Below are 18,096 nucleotides of genomic sequence, written 5' to 3'. Positions count from 1 at the left end.
TCTTATTCTGAAATTTTACCAGTAAAGTCGACTCGCAAGCTAACCGCAGAGGCCGAAGGGCAGTTTTTATTATGCATGTTGGTGATCAGTGATTGGCTCCCCGAAATCGAGGCAGCTTTCCCGCGTTAATCGGCTGTACGCACGCGCCAAATCTTGTAAACAAAACTGCTTGATGAGGCGTTCTTAACATTGAAACATATTCGACAGCGATCGCTGCAGATCTCAACGGGAAAATGGGAGTCAAGCTCAAATTATTCGCACTAGCTGTCTTAGGAGTTGCTTTTGCATTGGTTTATCCGACAGCTAAGAAGAATTATGAAAAACACGTAAAGCCACATGTCCATCTTGTCGCTAAGATCTACACCACGGCGAAAGAATTCAACATTCTTGGCTACCATATTCCTTGGCGCTATATCCTACCAATAATTGCTTTATTTATTGCTTATAAACTTTACAAGGTACGTACATTTGTACAAAATATCATGCGTAATTTTAATTTGTCATCCTGAGATTTAAGTTGTTTCTTTTTTCGCTTGATAAGAGCTCCTATTGTCCAGAAATTTTTGAGGTTTCCAAATAGGTGTAAGATGCCACGAAAGTTTTGAAAAGCTGTATTTATCGATAACAATCTAAAAGATTACCAAACACACTTTATTTCATAACTGTACAAGCTAAAATAATTAAAGATTAGTAAAGAATAATTCTGTCGCAGCGAAAAGCGAAAATAATAGTTAAAAAAAAAATTAAGAAGTTGTAGAGACTTCATTGAGGAGATTTAACACGAGATAAACCAAACAACAACCACAAACAATCATGATTTATGCTCCTTACAAATTGCTTCAAATATTTCTTAGAATATTCTAGAATGCAAACTTTTAGACGTTTTTTTTCATGTAGCTAATTACTAACTTTATGTATTCAAAACAAAAGCTTTCCATTTTGTCTGTCAAGCTGTTTGTCTGTCTGTCTGCTTCATCTTTCTACTGGCTTAGAAAAGGGAAATAAATATATAATTTCTTTGTTGGGTTTCAGGATATTAGCGAGGTGTATGGACTTCGCACTGTTGTTAGTACATTTATTAATGTGCCTTCTCTTTATTCATGTACCCAGACATTCTCTTTAGTATGTTTTTGTTAATGTTTATAATCTGCTAGGTGTGGCTTGAGACATCACTGTATACAACGCTTGTTTTTCTCTGAATCGATCAACAGCAATATATCAAAATTCACATCTCTTCTACAAAATATTAAAAAAATAGACAAGCAATATGAGACAGTTACCTTCTTAATTAAGAATCAATTATGAACACACAAAAGCCATCATCTTAACACCATTTTTTGATCTGAAATAATTAACTAAAAGCATTTTTCTGTGTAAATATTTTCAGTCTTCTTATGAAAAGTCAGACAAAAAGCATGGAATTATTTGCATGCAGGATTTTTTTACAGTTTTTATTCTCAATTCAGCACCACACCTTGTTTGGGGCTGTGTAGTACCTGCTAAACAGGTACCTGCTACCAAGCTAGCCTACTGAGGACATAAATCATCTTATCCAATGAAAGGATTTTTATCAATTTCCAAACAACTTTTTAGCCACATTAAAAAATAACTCTTTTCATATTCTATATTAAACCTCTTTTGCTTTGTATATTCATATGTTTACATCAAGGGGTATGCAATTTCAAAGTGTCCGTAATCAGTAAGTGGTACATTCTTCACTTTGTGAAGAAATTTTGAGCAAAATTCATTTAGTTGAAAGAGTATAATTTCTGTTGCAGAGACGAAAGAGGAGAAAGGAGGCAGAGTTGCTGGCCAAGCAACAATCGGGACAGCTTTACATGACAGAGGAACAAGGTGGGTCAGACCTCTAATCTGCATGATATGAAGTCATCACCAGTACTTAAGTAATGCTTTAAATCCACCTCTAGAGCCATAATGACAACATTGTGTGTTTTTGTTATTGTAGCACTTCTTTAGCTTGGCTCATTGCTTACCCAGGAATGCACAACTTTAATGATAAAGTGACATTCTTTTTTGGAAATAAATCCCTACATAATGGGTTTACAGATGTCTGATGCGAACAAACTTTTCTGGAGACATTGAGAGAAGAGCAAAAAATCCCCAGGGGAGTGGTCCTCTGAGAAGAGCAAAAAATTCCCAGGGGAGTGGTCCTCTGAGAAGAGCAAAAAATCCCTAGGGGAGTGGTCCTCTGGTCTTTAAAAGGGGATTATAATGAGACAAGCTAAAAATAGACATCTTCACCTTGGGTGTAATGTTTTCCCATTTCAGGCCATGTGCCATTCCCTAGAGTATTATTTCTTTGTTTAATGGTTGCACATGAATATGGATGCAACTCAAATGAACAGTTATTCACAAAGGAATGACACATTGGTCAGAAGTTTGGAAAACATTTCTCCCAAGCTAAAGAGGTCTCACCTAGTATCATGTCAAATATATTGTTTTGTTTTGTGATGGTTAAATTTTGTTTGTAATAACTGCAAAGCACTGGCTTGTATTGTATCAGTTTTTGTGCCTGTGCATATTAAGTGTTAGATATATTCATATTATCACGTGACTTAATACTTGTTACCTGTCTCCGCATTCCAAGGCGTTACTTTACTCATGTTAGCTGGCAGCCGCCATGTTTGTTAGCTCTTTTCACATTTAAAGTAGTTTACTGTGATTATTGTAAATAAAAGCACAAAGAAACTACAGCATGGTGACCCCGACGTGACTTCAGGTACACCTCACGCGAGTGGTCGTAGACAAATTCGCTGAGTTTTTTCTTTTATGACATTCTGTGTAAAAGAATCGTAAAACTTTGAACCCCACAGCAAGCACTATCTCGTGTGTGTTATCAGAGCAATATGGCAGAAGGACATTATGTCCCACACACAAAGGTCGACTGGACATCTAATAGTGCTTTTTCACAGTTCAAATTGTGGAGAAAAGAAGTGGAAAGAATCATAGATGGACCTCTAGCCTCCAGGTCAGACAAAGTTAATTTAAATCACATTTACATCTGGGCTGGTGCTCACGCCGAATCTCTCATTGAAGCAAGGCTCTCCTTGCTTCTAAAGATTGGACTCTCCAAAAAGGATCTTAAGCCCAGCAATGCCATCGTCAGGAGCAGACCTTAAAAACTGTGGAACAATGGATGTCAATGTCACCTGCAACAACATCACTGAAAAAACCAGGTTCTACATTACAAAACATGTATGTGCCTTTATTCTTGGTCTTGAATTCTGTAAGAAGTTTGAGCTAGTGACTATCGCACCTGTTTGCATACAGCAAAGCATATCCGTGGATCCTAACCAGATAGAGGCTGTACACATCACTGATGAATCAGAAGCCAACTATAATCAGCTCCAAAAGAAATGGAAGAAGCATCTAACACTTGGGAGGAAAACAGGCGACCATCTGGAGGACCTCAAGCAGATTTTCCCCGAGATCTTCGATGGCCAGGTCGGTCTCTTTGAAGGTTAGGCCAGACTCATACTCTCACCTGATGCTAAACCGGTTCAGCTACCACCCCGTGCAGTGCCACAAAGTATTATGCCAAAGCTAAAGAAGGAACTAGACAAGATGAAACAAGGAATCATCCGAGCTCGTCCAGAAACAACTGACCGGGTGCACAACCTAGTAATTGTCGTAAAGAAGGATGGAACTCTGCGTTTATGTCTTGATCCAAGAAATCTGAACAAATACCTCATCCGTAACGTCCACTACACTGCATCTTGGGAGGATGTTATACACAGCTTCAAGAATGGTCTGTACTTCTCCACACTCGATGCCAAGAGTGGGTACTGGACCAAGCAGCTTGATCAGCGGAGCCAGATACTCACCGCATTTAATACACCATTCAAGAAATATTGCTTCCTTCGCCTACCATTTGGACTATCAGTATCTGCGGAAATCTTCTGCGAGCACATGGATCGAGTCTTGTCTGGCATCCCTGGCACATTCCCGTGTGCAGACGATGTTAAGATACAAGGTTCAACAGGAGAGCGTCATGACATCCATTTATTGGAAACTGTTGAAAAAGCAAGCCAAGCAGGGCTTAAATTCAACCCAAACAAGTGCGTTATCAAAAATCAGCAAATCGAGTATTTTGGACATGTTATCACTCCGCAAGGTGTTGCTCCATGCCCGAAAAAGGTCAAGGCTATCCAAGCACTGGTTGCCCCAACAGACAAACAAGAGCTGCAAAGCCTACTGGGTACAGTGAACTTCATGTCTACCTTCATCCCCAACTTGACCAAGAAAACTCATCTCATGCGCAGTCTGCTGAAACAAGACATACACTTCATATGGACCAGTGACATGCAAAAGGAACTGAATTCCATCAAGAAAGGCATCGCGGACGCCTCCAAACTTATCCATTACGACCCAAACAAACAAGCTGTCATCGAAACTGATGCATCTCAGAAAGGTCTTGGCGCGGTTCTGATCCAAGATGGCAGACCTGTGCGCTTCCTGAGTAAGGCACTCACACCTGCAGAAATGAACTATTCAAATATAGAGCGGGAACTCCTTGCAATCTTGTTCGCATGTGAAAAGCTTCACACATATACGTTTGGGCGAGAAGTTATTGTACACACAGATCACAAGCCCCTACATTGCATCTTTCAGAAACCAATAAGAATTGCCCCAGCAACATTGCAGAGGATGCTACTCCGTCTTTCTACTTACCACATCCAAGTAAAGTACGTTGGATCCAAGAGTGTACTGCTGGCTGATACTCTGTCTCGTCTTGTTGAACCCAGCAAAGGCAAAGAAATTCCTGGATTGGACATCAATATTGCGCAGGTCATGAAAGTGGAGCCTACTCGGCTCGAATCATTGCAAGAAGAGACAAAGGCTGATCATACCTTGGTAGAGTTAACAGATTTCATCATCACCGGTTGGCCAGATAGTATGCAAGATCTACCTCAACATCTACACCCATACTGGTGCTTCCGAGATGAATTGACAATCCTGGACGGACTTGTCATGAAAGGAAACAGAGTCATCATTCCTACAGGGATGAGACCTGGAACTCTCGATCGCCTGCATGATGCACACCAGGGTCTCACCTCAACACTTCAACGTGCACGACGCACAGTGTATTGGCCAAAGTTACAGGATGACATCACAGAAATGATCCAAAAGTGTGACGAGTGCCAAAGATATGGTAATAAGAAGACAAGACCCCCAGAACGACAAATCACAGCCGCAGTTGATTACTTCTCTGGATTTCTCACCTGTGACATCCTTAACAACGAGACAACGGATGCAGTCATTAAGGTGCTGAACAGCATATTCAGGAAGTTTGGACTTCCAGAAAAAATCATCTCTGACAACGGCCCATGCTTCAAATCCAACAGCTTCCGACACTTCTGCGAGCAGCTCGATATTGGACACATTACTTCCAGTCAACACTACCATCAAAGTAATGGGCGAGCAGAAAGAGCAGTTGCCACTGTTAAACAGATGTTAAAGAAAAATGCAAATGACATTGACATCACTAAAGCGCTTACAACATATCTGGACACCCCACTGAGTGACACATTGCCATCACCTGCAGAGCTGTTCCACAACAGACGGATCAATACCCGCCTCAGCAGGACCATGATACCGGTACCACTGACGGATCAGCAAAAGACTTGTCTTAGTGAAAAGCGCTCAGCACATCTGAAGCCTGCCAAACAGAACAAAGTCTTCTATTCCCCTAACAAGCCCATCTGGTTCATCGATGATAACTCAGATGAGTGGAAGCCAGGATACATTGAGTCTAAGGATGCCACCCCAGATTCATACTGGATCATCAATGACAAGAGCAATAGAAGGCTGAAACGCAATAAGCATGACATTAAACCACATTATGCCAACATTGCACAGCGGCGACCCCAGACATCAATTCCGTTGCAATTCTCGGGAAACTTGTCAGATGTTACTCCGATTGAACCTATGCCACCATCAGCAACCCCTGATCATGAAATGCCAATGTCTCTACCTTCTCCTACAGATACTCCAGACACTTTGGCAGCACCAACACCCACCAAGCAAGGCAAGACAGCAACACTGTGGAAGCCGAAGACGTTCGGTGATGAAGGCACCAGACTCAAGTCTACAGATTCAACCCCTGTACTGACGAGATCACGTTCTGGACGTGAAATCAAGCCACATAGGGACCCAGACTTTATAATAATATTAATAATAATATTTATTTATAAAGCGCAAATACAAATCTGTTCTAAGCGCTAGTAAACAAACGACAAAGACAACGACAAAATAAAATAATTTACAAAGAATATGCTAATTTGAAGAGATAAGTTTTAAGTTCAGTTTTGAATGAGGCAAGACTTGATGCATTTCGGAGAGATATTGGAAGTGAGTTCCAGAGTTCAGGAGCAGCCACAGAGAAGGAGCGATGACCATAAGATTTAAGATTATAAGAATGTGCTGATAGAAGAACTTGTGATGCAGAACGAAGATTACGGTTCGGTTTATACACTGAAATGAGTTCCCGGATATAGATAGGAGATTGGCCATGAAGAGCTTTAAAAGTAAGTAATAGGATTTTATATTTGATTCTAGATTCAATTGGTAGCCAATGCAGATTAACGAGGATAGGTGTAATGTGGTCATGTTTATGGGAAAGAGTGATTATTCTGGCAGCAGCATTCTGTACAGATTGTAGTTTATCTAAGAGTTTGTTTGGTAAGCCAAAGAGCAGAGAGTTACAGTTGTCGAGTTTGGAGGATATGAACGCGTGGACGAGAGTTTCAGTTGTTTTCAAAGAGATGTATTTTCTTATTTTAGCAATGTTTCTGAGATGATAAAAAGAAGACTTGCAAATATTATTCACATGACGAACCAAAGTAAGATGCGTATCAAATATGACACCAATGTTCCGAGCATGCATTGAGGGCATTATCACATCAGAACCAAATTGAAGAGAAGGAAGAGTTAACTGTGGGCTGTGCTTTGAAGAAAATAACAGGAATTCAGTTTTGCCTTTATTTAGTTTCAATTTATTTGTAGTCATCCAAGCATCAATATCAGATAGACAGTTTTCAATCAGATTCATGGAATCATTAAGGGACAAATCATCATTACAGGAGAAAGGAATATATAATTGAGTGTCATCAGCATAAAGGTGGAAAGGCATTCTGTGTATTCGGAGGATATCAGCTACTGGAGAAGTATAAAGGAGATACAACAAAGGACCAAGTACAGAACCTTGAGGTACGCCACAATCAAGTTGAAGGGCTTCAGAAGAAAAATCATCAATGGAAACAAATTGAAAGCGATCAGTGAGGTAGGACTTAAACCATTGAAGAGCTATGCCAGAAATGCCAAATTTTGTATGGAGACGATCTAGAAGAATTTGATGATCAACTGTGTCAAATGCAGCAGATAGGTCCAAGAGTAGCATGGCAACACAAGAACGATTGTCAATGGAGTGGAGGATATCATTTTGTACTCGAAGAAGAGCAGTTTCACAGCTATGAAATGTTTTGTATGCAGACTGCAATGGTTCATGGAGATTGTTCAGAGACAGATAATCATTTAGCTGAAGGGAAACGACTTTTCCAATAATCTTGGAGATATTCTTTAAATTAGAGATAGGGCGATAATTTCCAAAAATTTCATGATCAAGAGATGGTTTTTTCAGTAACGGTTTTAAAACAGCAACTTTAAGAGAAGATGGAACAACACCAGTTTGAAGTGACAGGTTAACGATTTCACATATAGTAGGCAGTAATGCACCAAAATGTCCAAGTAGGAGACTTGCAGGAAAAGGATCAAGACTACAGGATTTAGATGACATCTTTTTCGCAATGGCTGATAATTCATCAATAGAGATAGGCGAAAATGAATCAATTTTACAATCCAGTTTAGGTGAATCCAGATAAGAGAAATCATTTGAAAGATGTGACGTAGGAACGAAGCCATTTCTGATGTTAACGATTTTGTTTTTAAAGAAGTAAACAAAATTGTTAGCTAGATCTGTGGATGAAGTTGAGGTTGGTAGTTTTTTCTCAGGTATACGGTGTAGCAATCGATCAATAGAACGGAATAGATCATTACTGTTAGAACCAGCATCAGTAATCAAATTAGAATAAAAATTCATTTTTGCATCAAAAATCAGTTTTTTAACAACATTACATTGATCAACATATAATTCACGGTCAACCTCTAATTTGGAACGTCGCCAACGTCTTTCTAGATTACGACGCTTTGTTTTATTAATTTGAATTTCGTCAGTATACCATGGAGCTCTTGGGCGAAGGGAGATGGATCGAGAACGTAAAGGAGCATGTTTATTTAAAATAGACGATAAAACAGAGTCATATTGAGTACACAAATCAGATAGTTGAGTAGCAGGACATTGATATAGTGCAGAGTTCATAATATCTTGTTGGAGACAATCAGCATCTATTGCACGAAGCTTGCGATAAGAAATGCTTTTTGATTGAAGTAGAGGCTTGTTTACAGATAACATACAATGAACAGCATAATGATCAGATAAAACAGGATCGTGTACAGTAAGGTTGGTCACAGATTTTTCATCAGATCTTGTAATGATTAGATCCAAAACGTGATTACTTTTATGTGTAGGTGAAACAGGATCAAGGACAGTCAGATTAAAACAATCGAGTAAATCCATAAAGCGATTAGCATTATTATATATTGTATATGACTCTGTTTAACACTTAATTCTCTGAAATCACTGAGACATGTTTCAGGTCAGTATATTAGTATGTTGGTTCTAGAAACCAGTTCAAGAGGGGACTTGTTAGATATATTCATATTATCACGTGACTTAATACTTGTTACCAGTCCCCGCATTCCAAGGCGTTACTTTACTCATGTTAGCTGGCAGCCGCCATGTTCGTTAGCTCTTTTCACATTTAAAGTAGTTTACTGTGATTATTATAAATAAAGACACAAAGAAACTACAACATTAAGCTCTTTACCAACATGACTCAAAAAAATATTTGTCTAAGAAAAATTTAATGTTATAGCTAGAAAACATTTCTTTACAGTTCCCTGCACCATCTTGAAAGGTAACTGTGCCTGTGCATTGCAGAGAGAACACCAGTGACCTAGAAATCATAGAGACCCTTTTTAACACCATGGACAATTAGTCACATGTTTCTATCATTGCAAGGCCACTGCCATCCTTGCTTGATTGCTCAAGCATATTGATTACCTTTCAAGATGGCACAGGGGACTGTGAAGGGGACTATTGAGTCTTGAATGTAGTTGATGTTTCAGACTTTGTACAGCCAGCAGTTCTCCAGCTGACCATAACATGACGTGACAATGACTTGACAAGTAACTATTACTTGCGTACAGCTGCAGGATGAAGAATTTTAACCATTAAATCTGACAGGCTTCAATTCTTATGCAATGTTCATGGGGGGATTCCCTGGTATGAAATTGTGGGGGGAGGGGTGGAAATATTTTTTGACATCTTCCCCACCACAAGCCATCCTACAATGCTGTAACTTACCTCTCCAAACCTTTACTTAAAGCTGTATCTCTGTGCATTTTGTGTGTGCAAAAGTTAAGCGATACATGCATCTCCCATGCTTTGCAGTTAGAAAAACAACAAACTCAAAAAGCTAAACTAGAAATTTGAAAATTAAATTTGATGAAAATTTCCCAAAATTTATCACTTTTCAGCGCCAAAACCGCCACCCACCAAAAACGCAGTAAAAACGGAAGAAAAAGAACCCAAAGCACCACAAGCCTCCCCTCCCCCCACCCTTGACCCAAAAGACCTGTCGTTGCTAGGCAACCGCGTACGTACATTTAACTACTGGCCCGCGACAAGCTCTGCGAACGTATTTGACCTGGCGCGAGCTGGTTTTGTCTTTACTGGACGCGATGATGTAGTAGAATGTTATAAATGTAAAGGAACGCTAAAACAGTGGAAAGTAGACGATAAAGCTTTAGACGCGCATAAAGAGTTCTACCCAGACTGTCCGTTTTTGAAAGAGTTGGATACGAGTAAAGTTGACTCTGACGTGCTAACACGACTGTTGAACTTGAATGACGTTAACGAGGGGGTGGGTAGGAGGCTGAAGCAACTACAGGCTGTACAGAGTAAGAGCAAAAGCATCGAGCCAGGTGGGTCTGATTATTTTACTCATACTACTATTTCTCCCATCAAACTACTTTTACTTATTGATATACCATAGCCTTTGTTACATCCTTGTTAAAACTGGTTGCAAAAATATACACGCAGTAAGGCTGCGTTTATAATGTATGGCAGAGGGGGGGCAGGTGAAAATTTGAAATGTCCAGAATGATTCTCAACGCCCCCCTTAAAGTCATGCAAAAAAATACGATCCCCCCTAGGAGTGCGCTGGAAGCGAGAAATAAATTTGCGCGCTTCTTAATATGACCTCCACGAACTTTTAAAATGTTGGATTTTAACTGGGTTGCCTGTTAATGTCTGCGCGCGTGCGCTTCAGGATTTCCATTGGTTGGTTTGTTGAGCTTGGACCAACTTTGGCACTGTACCGCTATTTTCCGCATTATCATCTTTCGCGCCCTTTTTAGACTTTCATAAAGACATTGAAGTACTAACAGGAACCTTTTAAGTAAGATTTGAGCAAACTTTGGAGTGGCCTAAATAGAGGAAAGTTTGCGCATTTGTTAACCAGTTTCCTTCTTTACATAGCCAATAAGCATCTAGGAGAACTGCAGAAGAGACTGGACACGACTGAACGTACCATGCACCTCGTGATGAAACAAATGGAAGCAGTCACTAAATGCCTTGCAAAGACCTTAGCTGATGATCCTGCGCTGAGTGGGGACAGGTCGCTGGCCGAAATCACCGAGGGCTTGGCTAACCTCAAGGAGAGCAACGTTTGATGTAATCACGTGCAAACAAGATCACTCGCGATTGGTCAGTCCTGGATTCATGTATGACAAGCTAAAGAATAAAGAGAGGGCCAGAAAGAGGAATATCTGAAGACTCTACAAATGGAAAATAACAGGACAAGTTTTGGAGTAGTTTTAAGTAGCTTTAGTTTATATTTTGCATTAGTAAAAACTTGCACCATTTTTTTGCATGTCCCAGCACGAGCTTGGAAATTAAACATTAAAAAACGTCAAAAATTGGGGTTAGCCAAAAACCCTTGAAGCGCGCTAAAGTTTGCTTTCATCTGCGCGCAAACTGGGCAAAAAAACAACATTTTGCGTTTGAATTCAAACTTCTTAATTCGCATAATATCTTGTGAAGAGAGAGACTCTTTAACAGTATGAAGCGTTGATATGAATGAATCAAATGATTTTTGCCAGTCTTGGAGACGCTAAACCAGAATTAAAACCAATGAAGGGCACTTTTTATCCCTGCCAAATTTTATAGAAATCAGAAAATCTGGCGATTTTAAAAATCGTAGTATTTTTTAGTCTTGCAGACATTTGGAGCAAGCTAAATTATACTACGACGTAAAATCACAATTTTCCGAAGTTCAATTTTCACCAAATTTGATATTATTTATATTTAAAAAGAGAAGTTACACAGCTATCTGAATGCACCGAGAATTATATATGAAATTTTTGAAGCATGTAAATTATTTGTCAAATTTTGAAACAAATAAAAGTGATTTACAAATATTCTACTATCGACTTACAGTATTTTACTATTTTTCTCTTCTCTTCTCTTCTCTTCTCTTCTCTTCTCTTCTCTTCTCTTCTCTTCTCTTCTCTTCTCTTCTCTTCTCTTCTCTTCTCTTCTCTTCTCTTCTCTTCTCTTCTCTTCTCTTCCCTTCTCTTCTCTTCCCTTCTCTTCTCTTCTCTTCTTTTGTCTTTTGTTTTCCTTTCGTTTCCTTTAATCATTTTTTTCATTTTTGAATGATTCCTTTTCTCTCCCTTCCTTCCTATTTCTTCTCGTTTTTCCTTCTTCTTGCTTTTTCCTACCTTCCTTCCTTTTTCACTATCTCGTCATCTTTCTTCCACTCATTCTCTTTCCATTCTTTATTTCCTTCCATGACCCTCCCCTCCCTCCCAACTTCCCATTTCCTTGTTCCCAGTCTCATCGAGCTGCAGCAAGGAATGCCTGTTAAATTCTTGTTTCAACAAGTCACTTCCAAACCACGACACAAACAAAACCAAAACATGGCGTTTTGTTGGATGATCAGCGTCTTACTCCTTATGATCACTAATCTAGTGGTCTCAAGGAAATGTCCTTGTGTGAATCCATCCCTCTGTGATACCATTTCACGTCCCCCTGGTAAGGAGTTTCTAATGTGGTCAACCAAACCAGATGTGTGGAGACACTACGACTGGAAAAAGATCACGACTGTAGCAGTGTTCAGAGATTGGGATGATGAGCTATTTTGTTTCGCTCATTCTAGGGTAATATATACTATATTTAATCCCAAAGACATCTTTTTGCGATGTATTATTCTTTAAGAAACAATAACTACACAAGTTACAGTAAATTGCTTCAGATTTTTTATATTGGACTAGAGTTGTACATGCAAGTTTGGAAAATCACTGGCTAAAACTACCTGTCGATTCTAAGGAACTTGCATGTAAAAAAACTTACTAATTACGAAACACAAAGGATTGAGACAGCTTTTGAAATGATTACTTTTATGAGTTTAATTGACGTTTAGTAAGTATTTTACTGTCACAAGTTTGAGATAACAGTGTTAATTTACAAGACAATTGTTGAAAAGAAATTCTGCCACTCTTTTCTTAATGTTTATTGCTAGTGTTAATGACTTTTGTTTACATTTATATTTGATGGCACCAGTGCAAATACCATAAACTACAGGAGATTCTAATTTTGATTTTATATAAATGTTTCAGTTATTGGTTGTTTTTTTAAGCTGTTGTCTAAGCAATTTTCTTTCTATGCTGATTATATATCTCATAGTATGAATTTTATATGCAACTGAAAAGGATAGTTTTTGATTTTTGTTTCATTTTATGAAAAAACACCAAAAGTAAACATATTTGATCTCAGTTTAAATAGTTGAAGAAATGAAGTGTAGATGACAATATTTTCCAAGGGATGGGGAGTGTCTGAGGACAGTATATTGAGTGTAGTTCCAGAAAATTTTATTACCTCCCAATGGAGAAGATCGGAATTTCCAAGGGGTAGGGAGGCCTAGGGTCAGAGGGGATATATTGTGTAGTATCAAAAATATGCATTCCTAGATATTAAATATTTCAAAAATCTTTATAGGGTGTCCGTGTGGTGTTGTTGGCTAATTTCCCACTGGAAAAATTAAACAACAGCGTTGTACGGGATGAATGGATCAAAAACAAGACAACTGAAGCAATCGAAAACTTTGCTGATGGCATTAACCTTGACATCGAAGGCCCTGTCCCTAAGGATTCCAAATCAGTTACTTTGCTATCAAAATTAGTGAAGCTAACAAGTGAATCATTCCATGAGAACATTCCTGGTTCACAGGTTAGTGTGCAATTCAAAACAAATTATTCTTTCATTATTTTACAGTAAATGTTGGAAGAAAATTTGAAGGCTATGCAACGAGTAAATTATCCAATATTATAAGGGGTAACTCATAGAAGCAGGATCCCTTATTGGAGTTCATAAATAAATAAATGGAAACAGTGATTAAATGGGAAATTTAATTAATCAAGATTGTGTAGTTCCAGAAATCATCCATATCCACCCCACAGAGGAATTTGGAATTTCCAAAGAGTAGGGAGGTCAGAGAAAGAACAAAAATTACAGAGTTCGTATGGAAGAAAATTGGAATTTCCGGGGGGTAGGGGGTGTCTTAAAAAAATTCCTCCGTGAGGGGGGTATGGATAATTTTTGGAACTACACATTTAATAAGTGACAGAATTAATAATACGATTAATAAACAAAGGAAGATTGAAGAAATAAAAGTTACTTAGGAAGGAGAGGAACAAAAAAAAGGAGACAGCAGATTGAAAATTCACATCTGAATAAGAAGGAAAGAAGAAAGAAGAGATGGGACCGATTAATTGCACTCAAACTGCAATGCAACTAATCAATCAATTCCTATTACATTTGTACTGTAGGTGTCATTTGATGTAGCATGGTCTCCCAACTGTATCGACGGCCGTTGCTATGACCACAAGGCTATTGCTGATGCCACAGACTTCATTGTCATCATGGCTTATGATCAACAAAGTCAAATAAAAGAAGGTCCTTGTGTTGCCAAAGCCAACTCTCCATATACTCAGACCATGAAAGGTAGAAATCAGTACCATACACATCCTGGCTAGTAAATAATTATTTAATGGTGAATATAACTCATTTATAAACCAGGGCTGGTGTAGCAGTAGTGCATTCTCCTCTTACTTCTGGGGTCTAAGGTTTGATTCCTAAACTTAGTATCACTTGTGAGTAACGTTTGGTGGGCTTCAAGGTTTTTTTCCCCTCTGGTTTTTCTTAATCTGCAAAACCCAACGTGCTAAATTCTAATTCAATCAGCTGTTCAGTATTACAGGGTTATACAGTGTATGAGCTGAAACTCAGTGCTATTGTTTTCCTCTCATATGAAAACCACTCTTAAATTTGAATTCTTTTTTATTATAATGAAAAAGGTGTTGAAGAGTACACAAAACTAAATATTAGCAGCAGCAAAATAGTACTGGGCCTACCATGGTACGGCTATGACTACATCTGCACAAAATTTGATGCAGAAAAAGGAATTTGCTATATTAAAGAAGTTCCTTTTCGAGGGGTCAACTGCAGTGATGCCGCAGGAACTCAGATTGATTATGCGACAATCCAGGACCTTTTAGTGACACGTACAGATACTGGCCGTCAATGGAACATAGAGTCCCTGTCACCTTATTTCTGGTATGTGGATCACTATGGTAACACGCACCAAGTGTGGTACGATGACCCTGCAAGCTTGAGCCTCAAGTATAGATATGCTTCAGAGTATGCGAACCTCAAAGGGATTGCAATATGGAATCCTGACCTGCTTGACTATGGAGGATTGAGTCGAGGGAATATTCAAACAAAACAGATGTGGGATACTTTGTATCATTTTCCTGGTGTTCACTGTATGCATTTTCCTTGTAAAAAATAGACTCAATGTATAAAACATGACAATTTAAAAACAACTGAGGGTGCCGTAATACAGGCAACTATTTGCTCAACTAGTTGCCAACATTATTGTGTTGCAAGTTACAGAGCAAAGGTTGCTTGTATTTACCACTTTGCATGTGACAAGTTGTCAAGATGTTGCGTGAAGTAGAAACCAACTCTTCTCTTTGAAACAATGAAAATTTGTTGCATGCGGAGTGGTAATACCAGTAATGCTTGCTTTGCAACTTGCAATGCAATGTCACAAAACAAATTGCACAATTTGGTTGCCAATATTACACCTTTAATGGTGTTTGCATATTGGATGGAACACCCTTTCACATGTTTGACATGGCTTCTCAAACTATTTTTTTGAGAACTGATCAAAGCAAAATTTGACCAAAATTAATGCTAATTAAGATCAGATATCTAAACGACTAAACCACTGTCACGTACTTACCCGGAATTTTTTGTCCTCATTAAATAGTAATGAGTTCTACGAATATCTTTCATAATTTCCCTTTTACATTAGGCTGAAAGCCTAGCTAAAGGAAAGTGTTATTTTTGAGGACCAACTCAAAAGGAAAAAGAGAAAAAAACAGCTTAATAAATTATAAGCTAATGTATATTTTTCATTTGTTGTTTGGTTTAATTCTGTAAATTTATTTCACTCAAGTAACACTTAGTCTATAAATCATTATAAATTATTAGATGTAAAGTATTTTATTATTGTTTTTGTTTCATTTAACTTTAAAAATTTTACATACAATTTACCACACCTTACAGTATGTACAAATGAGTTTTAGAGAAAGTGGCCATAAAACCTAAATCTAGCCCTTCTCTGAGATGACTGTGTTCCATTATTATTAACACATAACAACAATTGCTGTATACATTAATAACTGCAACACAAATTAGTGATTAAAATGTTATTTCTAAAATGTCGTAAAAATTGATTTATAATATACATCAAATGGAAATGCGGCAACCAATTTGAATAACTATTGTTCTGCACTGACTAGCGACTGACTAGCCTCTCATACATGTGAAAATGCTTTTATATTTCCATGTGATCACGAGGGTAGTTAGTCACTAGTCAGTGCAGAACAATAGTTATTCAAATTGGTTGCCATATTTTGATTCATTGTATGACATGACAGTTTTTTGTCGTAAACCTGTACAAAGCCAATACTCTCCCCTGCTCCAATGGTAGTGGAAAATCAGTATCTGAAAATGTAAAATTGACCTTCCTTTTGTGAAACTCTGTTAAGCACACATTCAGAATACATAAATTAATTTTCTATGTTTACACATATGCCTTAAAAATAACTTGCAACTATCAGTTAGTAAGCAACTATCAGGTCTGTAAGTATGTGTATTCTATCACTGGGGTTTAACCAGTCTGATAAAAGTCTTCACACTAAATATCATTATCTGTTCCCAAAAGTGGTCAAACACTGACCACCATATGCTGTCATTCAGAAAGTCAGTTCTTTTGTACAAATTATTATTCATGTGATGATTAGCAGAGTTTCACCAATAGAGTCACTATTTTGCATTCTCAAAGTCTCATCATGTAATTATTCTATCCAAATGTTTCCTGTGAAGCATACACCATGTACAAGAAGCCATCTTCATCATGCTCATCTCTGTACACCTCACCAACAGTTGTCGAAATGCTGACCATGTTCTTTTCATTTACAAGGAGGAAAAATGCTTGTGTAGGACCAAGCTGCAGCCGTTTTCTGCAAAAGATATACCTCTTTAACTTGCATTTATTTTATGGACCCTTTTACTTTGGGTGTAATGTTTTCCCATTTCAGACCAGGTGTCATTCTCTTGAGTATCATTTCTTTTATTGACCCTTTTTCTTTGGGCATGTTTATTCATTTCCAAGACCACATGTCATTCCCTTGAGTATTATTTCTTTTATGGACCCTTTTACCTCAGATCAAATAACTAATGGTAAGACTGCAGAAGTTCCCTTTTTTTTCTTGGAGGGCTGCCATATTGATGTCTTCTATTTCCCATTCTCAGCCAGTTTCCAGTCCCATTTAAATCCCATTTTTCCAGTCAAAAAATAAGTAAAACCTCCCATTTGGTTCTTTTTTTTTTTCTTTCGTTGCATAAATTAGCAATCTGTTTCAATCAAGAAAATCATTAAAAAAAACTTGAGAACCATCACAGCATCATAACAAATATGATTTAACATTTACTGTTAGTTGAATTAGTTAACAAACATATTTACATCCCAGTAAAAACCACTAACTTCGACCACAACACGTTAGACAGCCACACATATTCAATACAGTCCCTTGCATCATACCTGATTATACTCGCTAAACTGCTCATCGTCAAATCACTGGGCACCAAGTATTTTATTTTATCCAACAACGGTAAGTTCTTTTCTGATTTGAGTCGCTCGACGATAACCTTAATAAAACAAATGAAAAAGCAAATGCAATAAATTAAGATCGCTGACAGCATCAGAACTGTAATTACGTTGCAAGAAATTCTACACGTAGACTCACTTACCACCATTTTGAATTCATACTTACAGGAATTTTTTCGGGATATTGTTTGCAAATGCTTTCGGAATCGCGTTTTCTGGACGCTAAGAGAAATAATAACCATTAACGATTGAATATAGGAAGTAATATGAGCTCTTATTGTGTAAAAAGTCATAAAAATGGACGACAAAAAGCCAAAATTAGCAGGGCTTTTTCGGTTTCAGCTGCAAAGGAAAAGGTCCAAAACATTGAGTGGCGAATTTGAATAAATTTGACATTCAAACTACATTTTCTTTATACTTACAGAAGCTCTTTCTCTCCTTAAACGGTCTTTGAGGTTGACTACTCATTTTTGAAGGCACGATTCCTTAAAAATCAACGAAAAAAAGTCCGCGATTTTCCCCCTCTTTTTGTTGACAAACAGAAAATCTATTTTTAGGTCGTGATACACGTGATTCATTTAAACCAATCGAGACTAAGCATTCTCGTCCTTCGAAATTGCGTCACTAGAGTTAATTTTTAAGATAAAAACCCAGG

The 18,096-nt window shown here is 37.9% G+C and overlaps 3 protein-coding genes across 3 annotated transcripts; 2 read left to right on the top strand and 1 right to left on the bottom strand.

Annotated features, from left to right (window-relative positions):
• Positions 1 to 176: 176 nt before the first annotated feature.
• Positions 177 to 11,627, top strand: LOC116293821 (uncharacterized). The gene is made up of 4 exons (XM_031701301.2): positions 177 to 458; positions 1,779 to 1,854; positions 9,679 to 10,125; positions 10,682 to 11,627. Exons 1-4 carry the CDS (start codon positions 234 to 236, stop codon positions 10,873 to 10,875), a joined length of 942 nt encoding a protein of 313 aa, XP_031557161.1. The 5' UTR covers positions 177 to 233; the 3' UTR covers positions 10,876 to 11,627.
• Positions 11,628 to 12,080: 453 nt separating this feature from the next.
• Positions 12,081 to 15,990, top strand: LOC116293825 (di-N-acetylchitobiase). The gene is made up of 4 exons (XM_031701306.2): positions 12,081 to 12,363; positions 13,202 to 13,432; positions 14,032 to 14,206; positions 14,560 to 15,990. Exons 1-4 carry the CDS (start codon positions 12,124 to 12,126, stop codon positions 15,051 to 15,053), a joined length of 1,140 nt encoding a protein of 379 aa, XP_031557166.1. The 5' UTR covers positions 12,081 to 12,123; the 3' UTR covers positions 15,054 to 15,990.
• On the bottom strand, positions 15,754 to 17,984 carry LOC116293826 (microtubule-associated protein 1 light chain 3 alpha). Its single transcript, XM_031701307.2, has 4 exons — positions 17,864 to 17,984; positions 17,608 to 17,663; positions 17,376 to 17,482; positions 15,754 to 16,794 (listed from the first exon to the last, which is right to left on the bottom strand). Exons 1-4 carry the CDS (start codon positions 17,907 to 17,909, stop codon positions 16,635 to 16,637), a joined length of 369 nt encoding a protein of 122 aa, XP_031557167.1. The 5' UTR covers positions 17,910 to 17,984; the 3' UTR covers positions 15,754 to 16,634.
• Positions 17,985 to 18,096: the final 112 nt, after the last annotated feature.

The sequence above is a fragment of the Actinia tenebrosa genome, unplaced genomic scaffold, assembly GCF_029948245.1.
Source record: "Actinia tenebrosa isolate PJP-AT-01 unplaced genomic scaffold, QUT_ActTen_1.0 PGA_scaffold14__42_contigs__length_11649687, whole genome shotgun sequence".
NCBI classification, from domain to species: Eukaryota; Metazoa; Cnidaria; class Anthozoa; order Actiniaria; family Actiniidae; genus Actinia; species Actinia tenebrosa.
Note: the sequence above shows the minus strand (reverse complement) of the source record. Positions and strands in the feature narration are given on the sequence as shown.

What these genes read in the sequence shown, in the direction of transcription:
- LOC116293821 (XM_031701301.2), top strand. Translation starts at nt 234, where the DNA reads ATGGGAGTCAAGCTCAAATTATTCGCACTAGCTGTCTTAGGAGTTGCT. An exon ending in TTGCTTATAAACTTTACAAG is followed by an intron (nt 459 to 1,778) that starts GTACGTACATTT and finishes TTTCTGTTGCAG; the next exon opens with AGACGAAAGAGGAGAAAGGA. An exon ending in GAGCAAAAGCATCGAGCCAG is followed by an intron (nt 10,126 to 10,681) that starts GTGGGTCTGATT and finishes TTCTTTACATAG; the next exon opens with CCAATAAGCATCTAGGAGAA.
- LOC116293825 (XM_031701306.2), top strand. Translation starts at nt 12,124, where the DNA reads ATGGCGTTTTGTTGGATGATCAGCGTCTTACTCCTTATGATCACTAAT. An exon ending in TTTGTTTCGCTCATTCTAGG is followed by an intron (nt 12,364 to 13,201) that starts GTAATATATACT and finishes AAATCTTTATAG; the next exon opens with GGTGTCCGTGTGGTGTTGTT. An exon ending in ATATACTCAGACCATGAAAG is followed by an intron (nt 14,207 to 14,559) that starts GTAGAAATCAGT and finishes ATAATGAAAAAG; the next exon opens with GTGTTGAAGAGTACACAAAA.
- LOC116293826 (XM_031701307.2), bottom strand. Translation starts at nt 17,909, where the DNA reads ATGAGTAGTCAACCTCAAAGACCGTTTAAGGAGAGAAAGAGCTTCT. An exon ending in AATATCCCGAAAAAATTCCT is followed by an intron (nt 17,483 to 17,607) that starts GTAAGTATGAAT and finishes TGTTTTATTAAG; the next exon opens with GTTATCGTCGAGCGACTCAA. An exon ending in AGTTTAGCGAGTATAATCAG is followed by an intron (nt 16,795 to 17,375) that starts GTATGATGCAAG and finishes TATCTTTTGCAG; the next exon opens with AAAACGGCTGCAGCTTGGTC.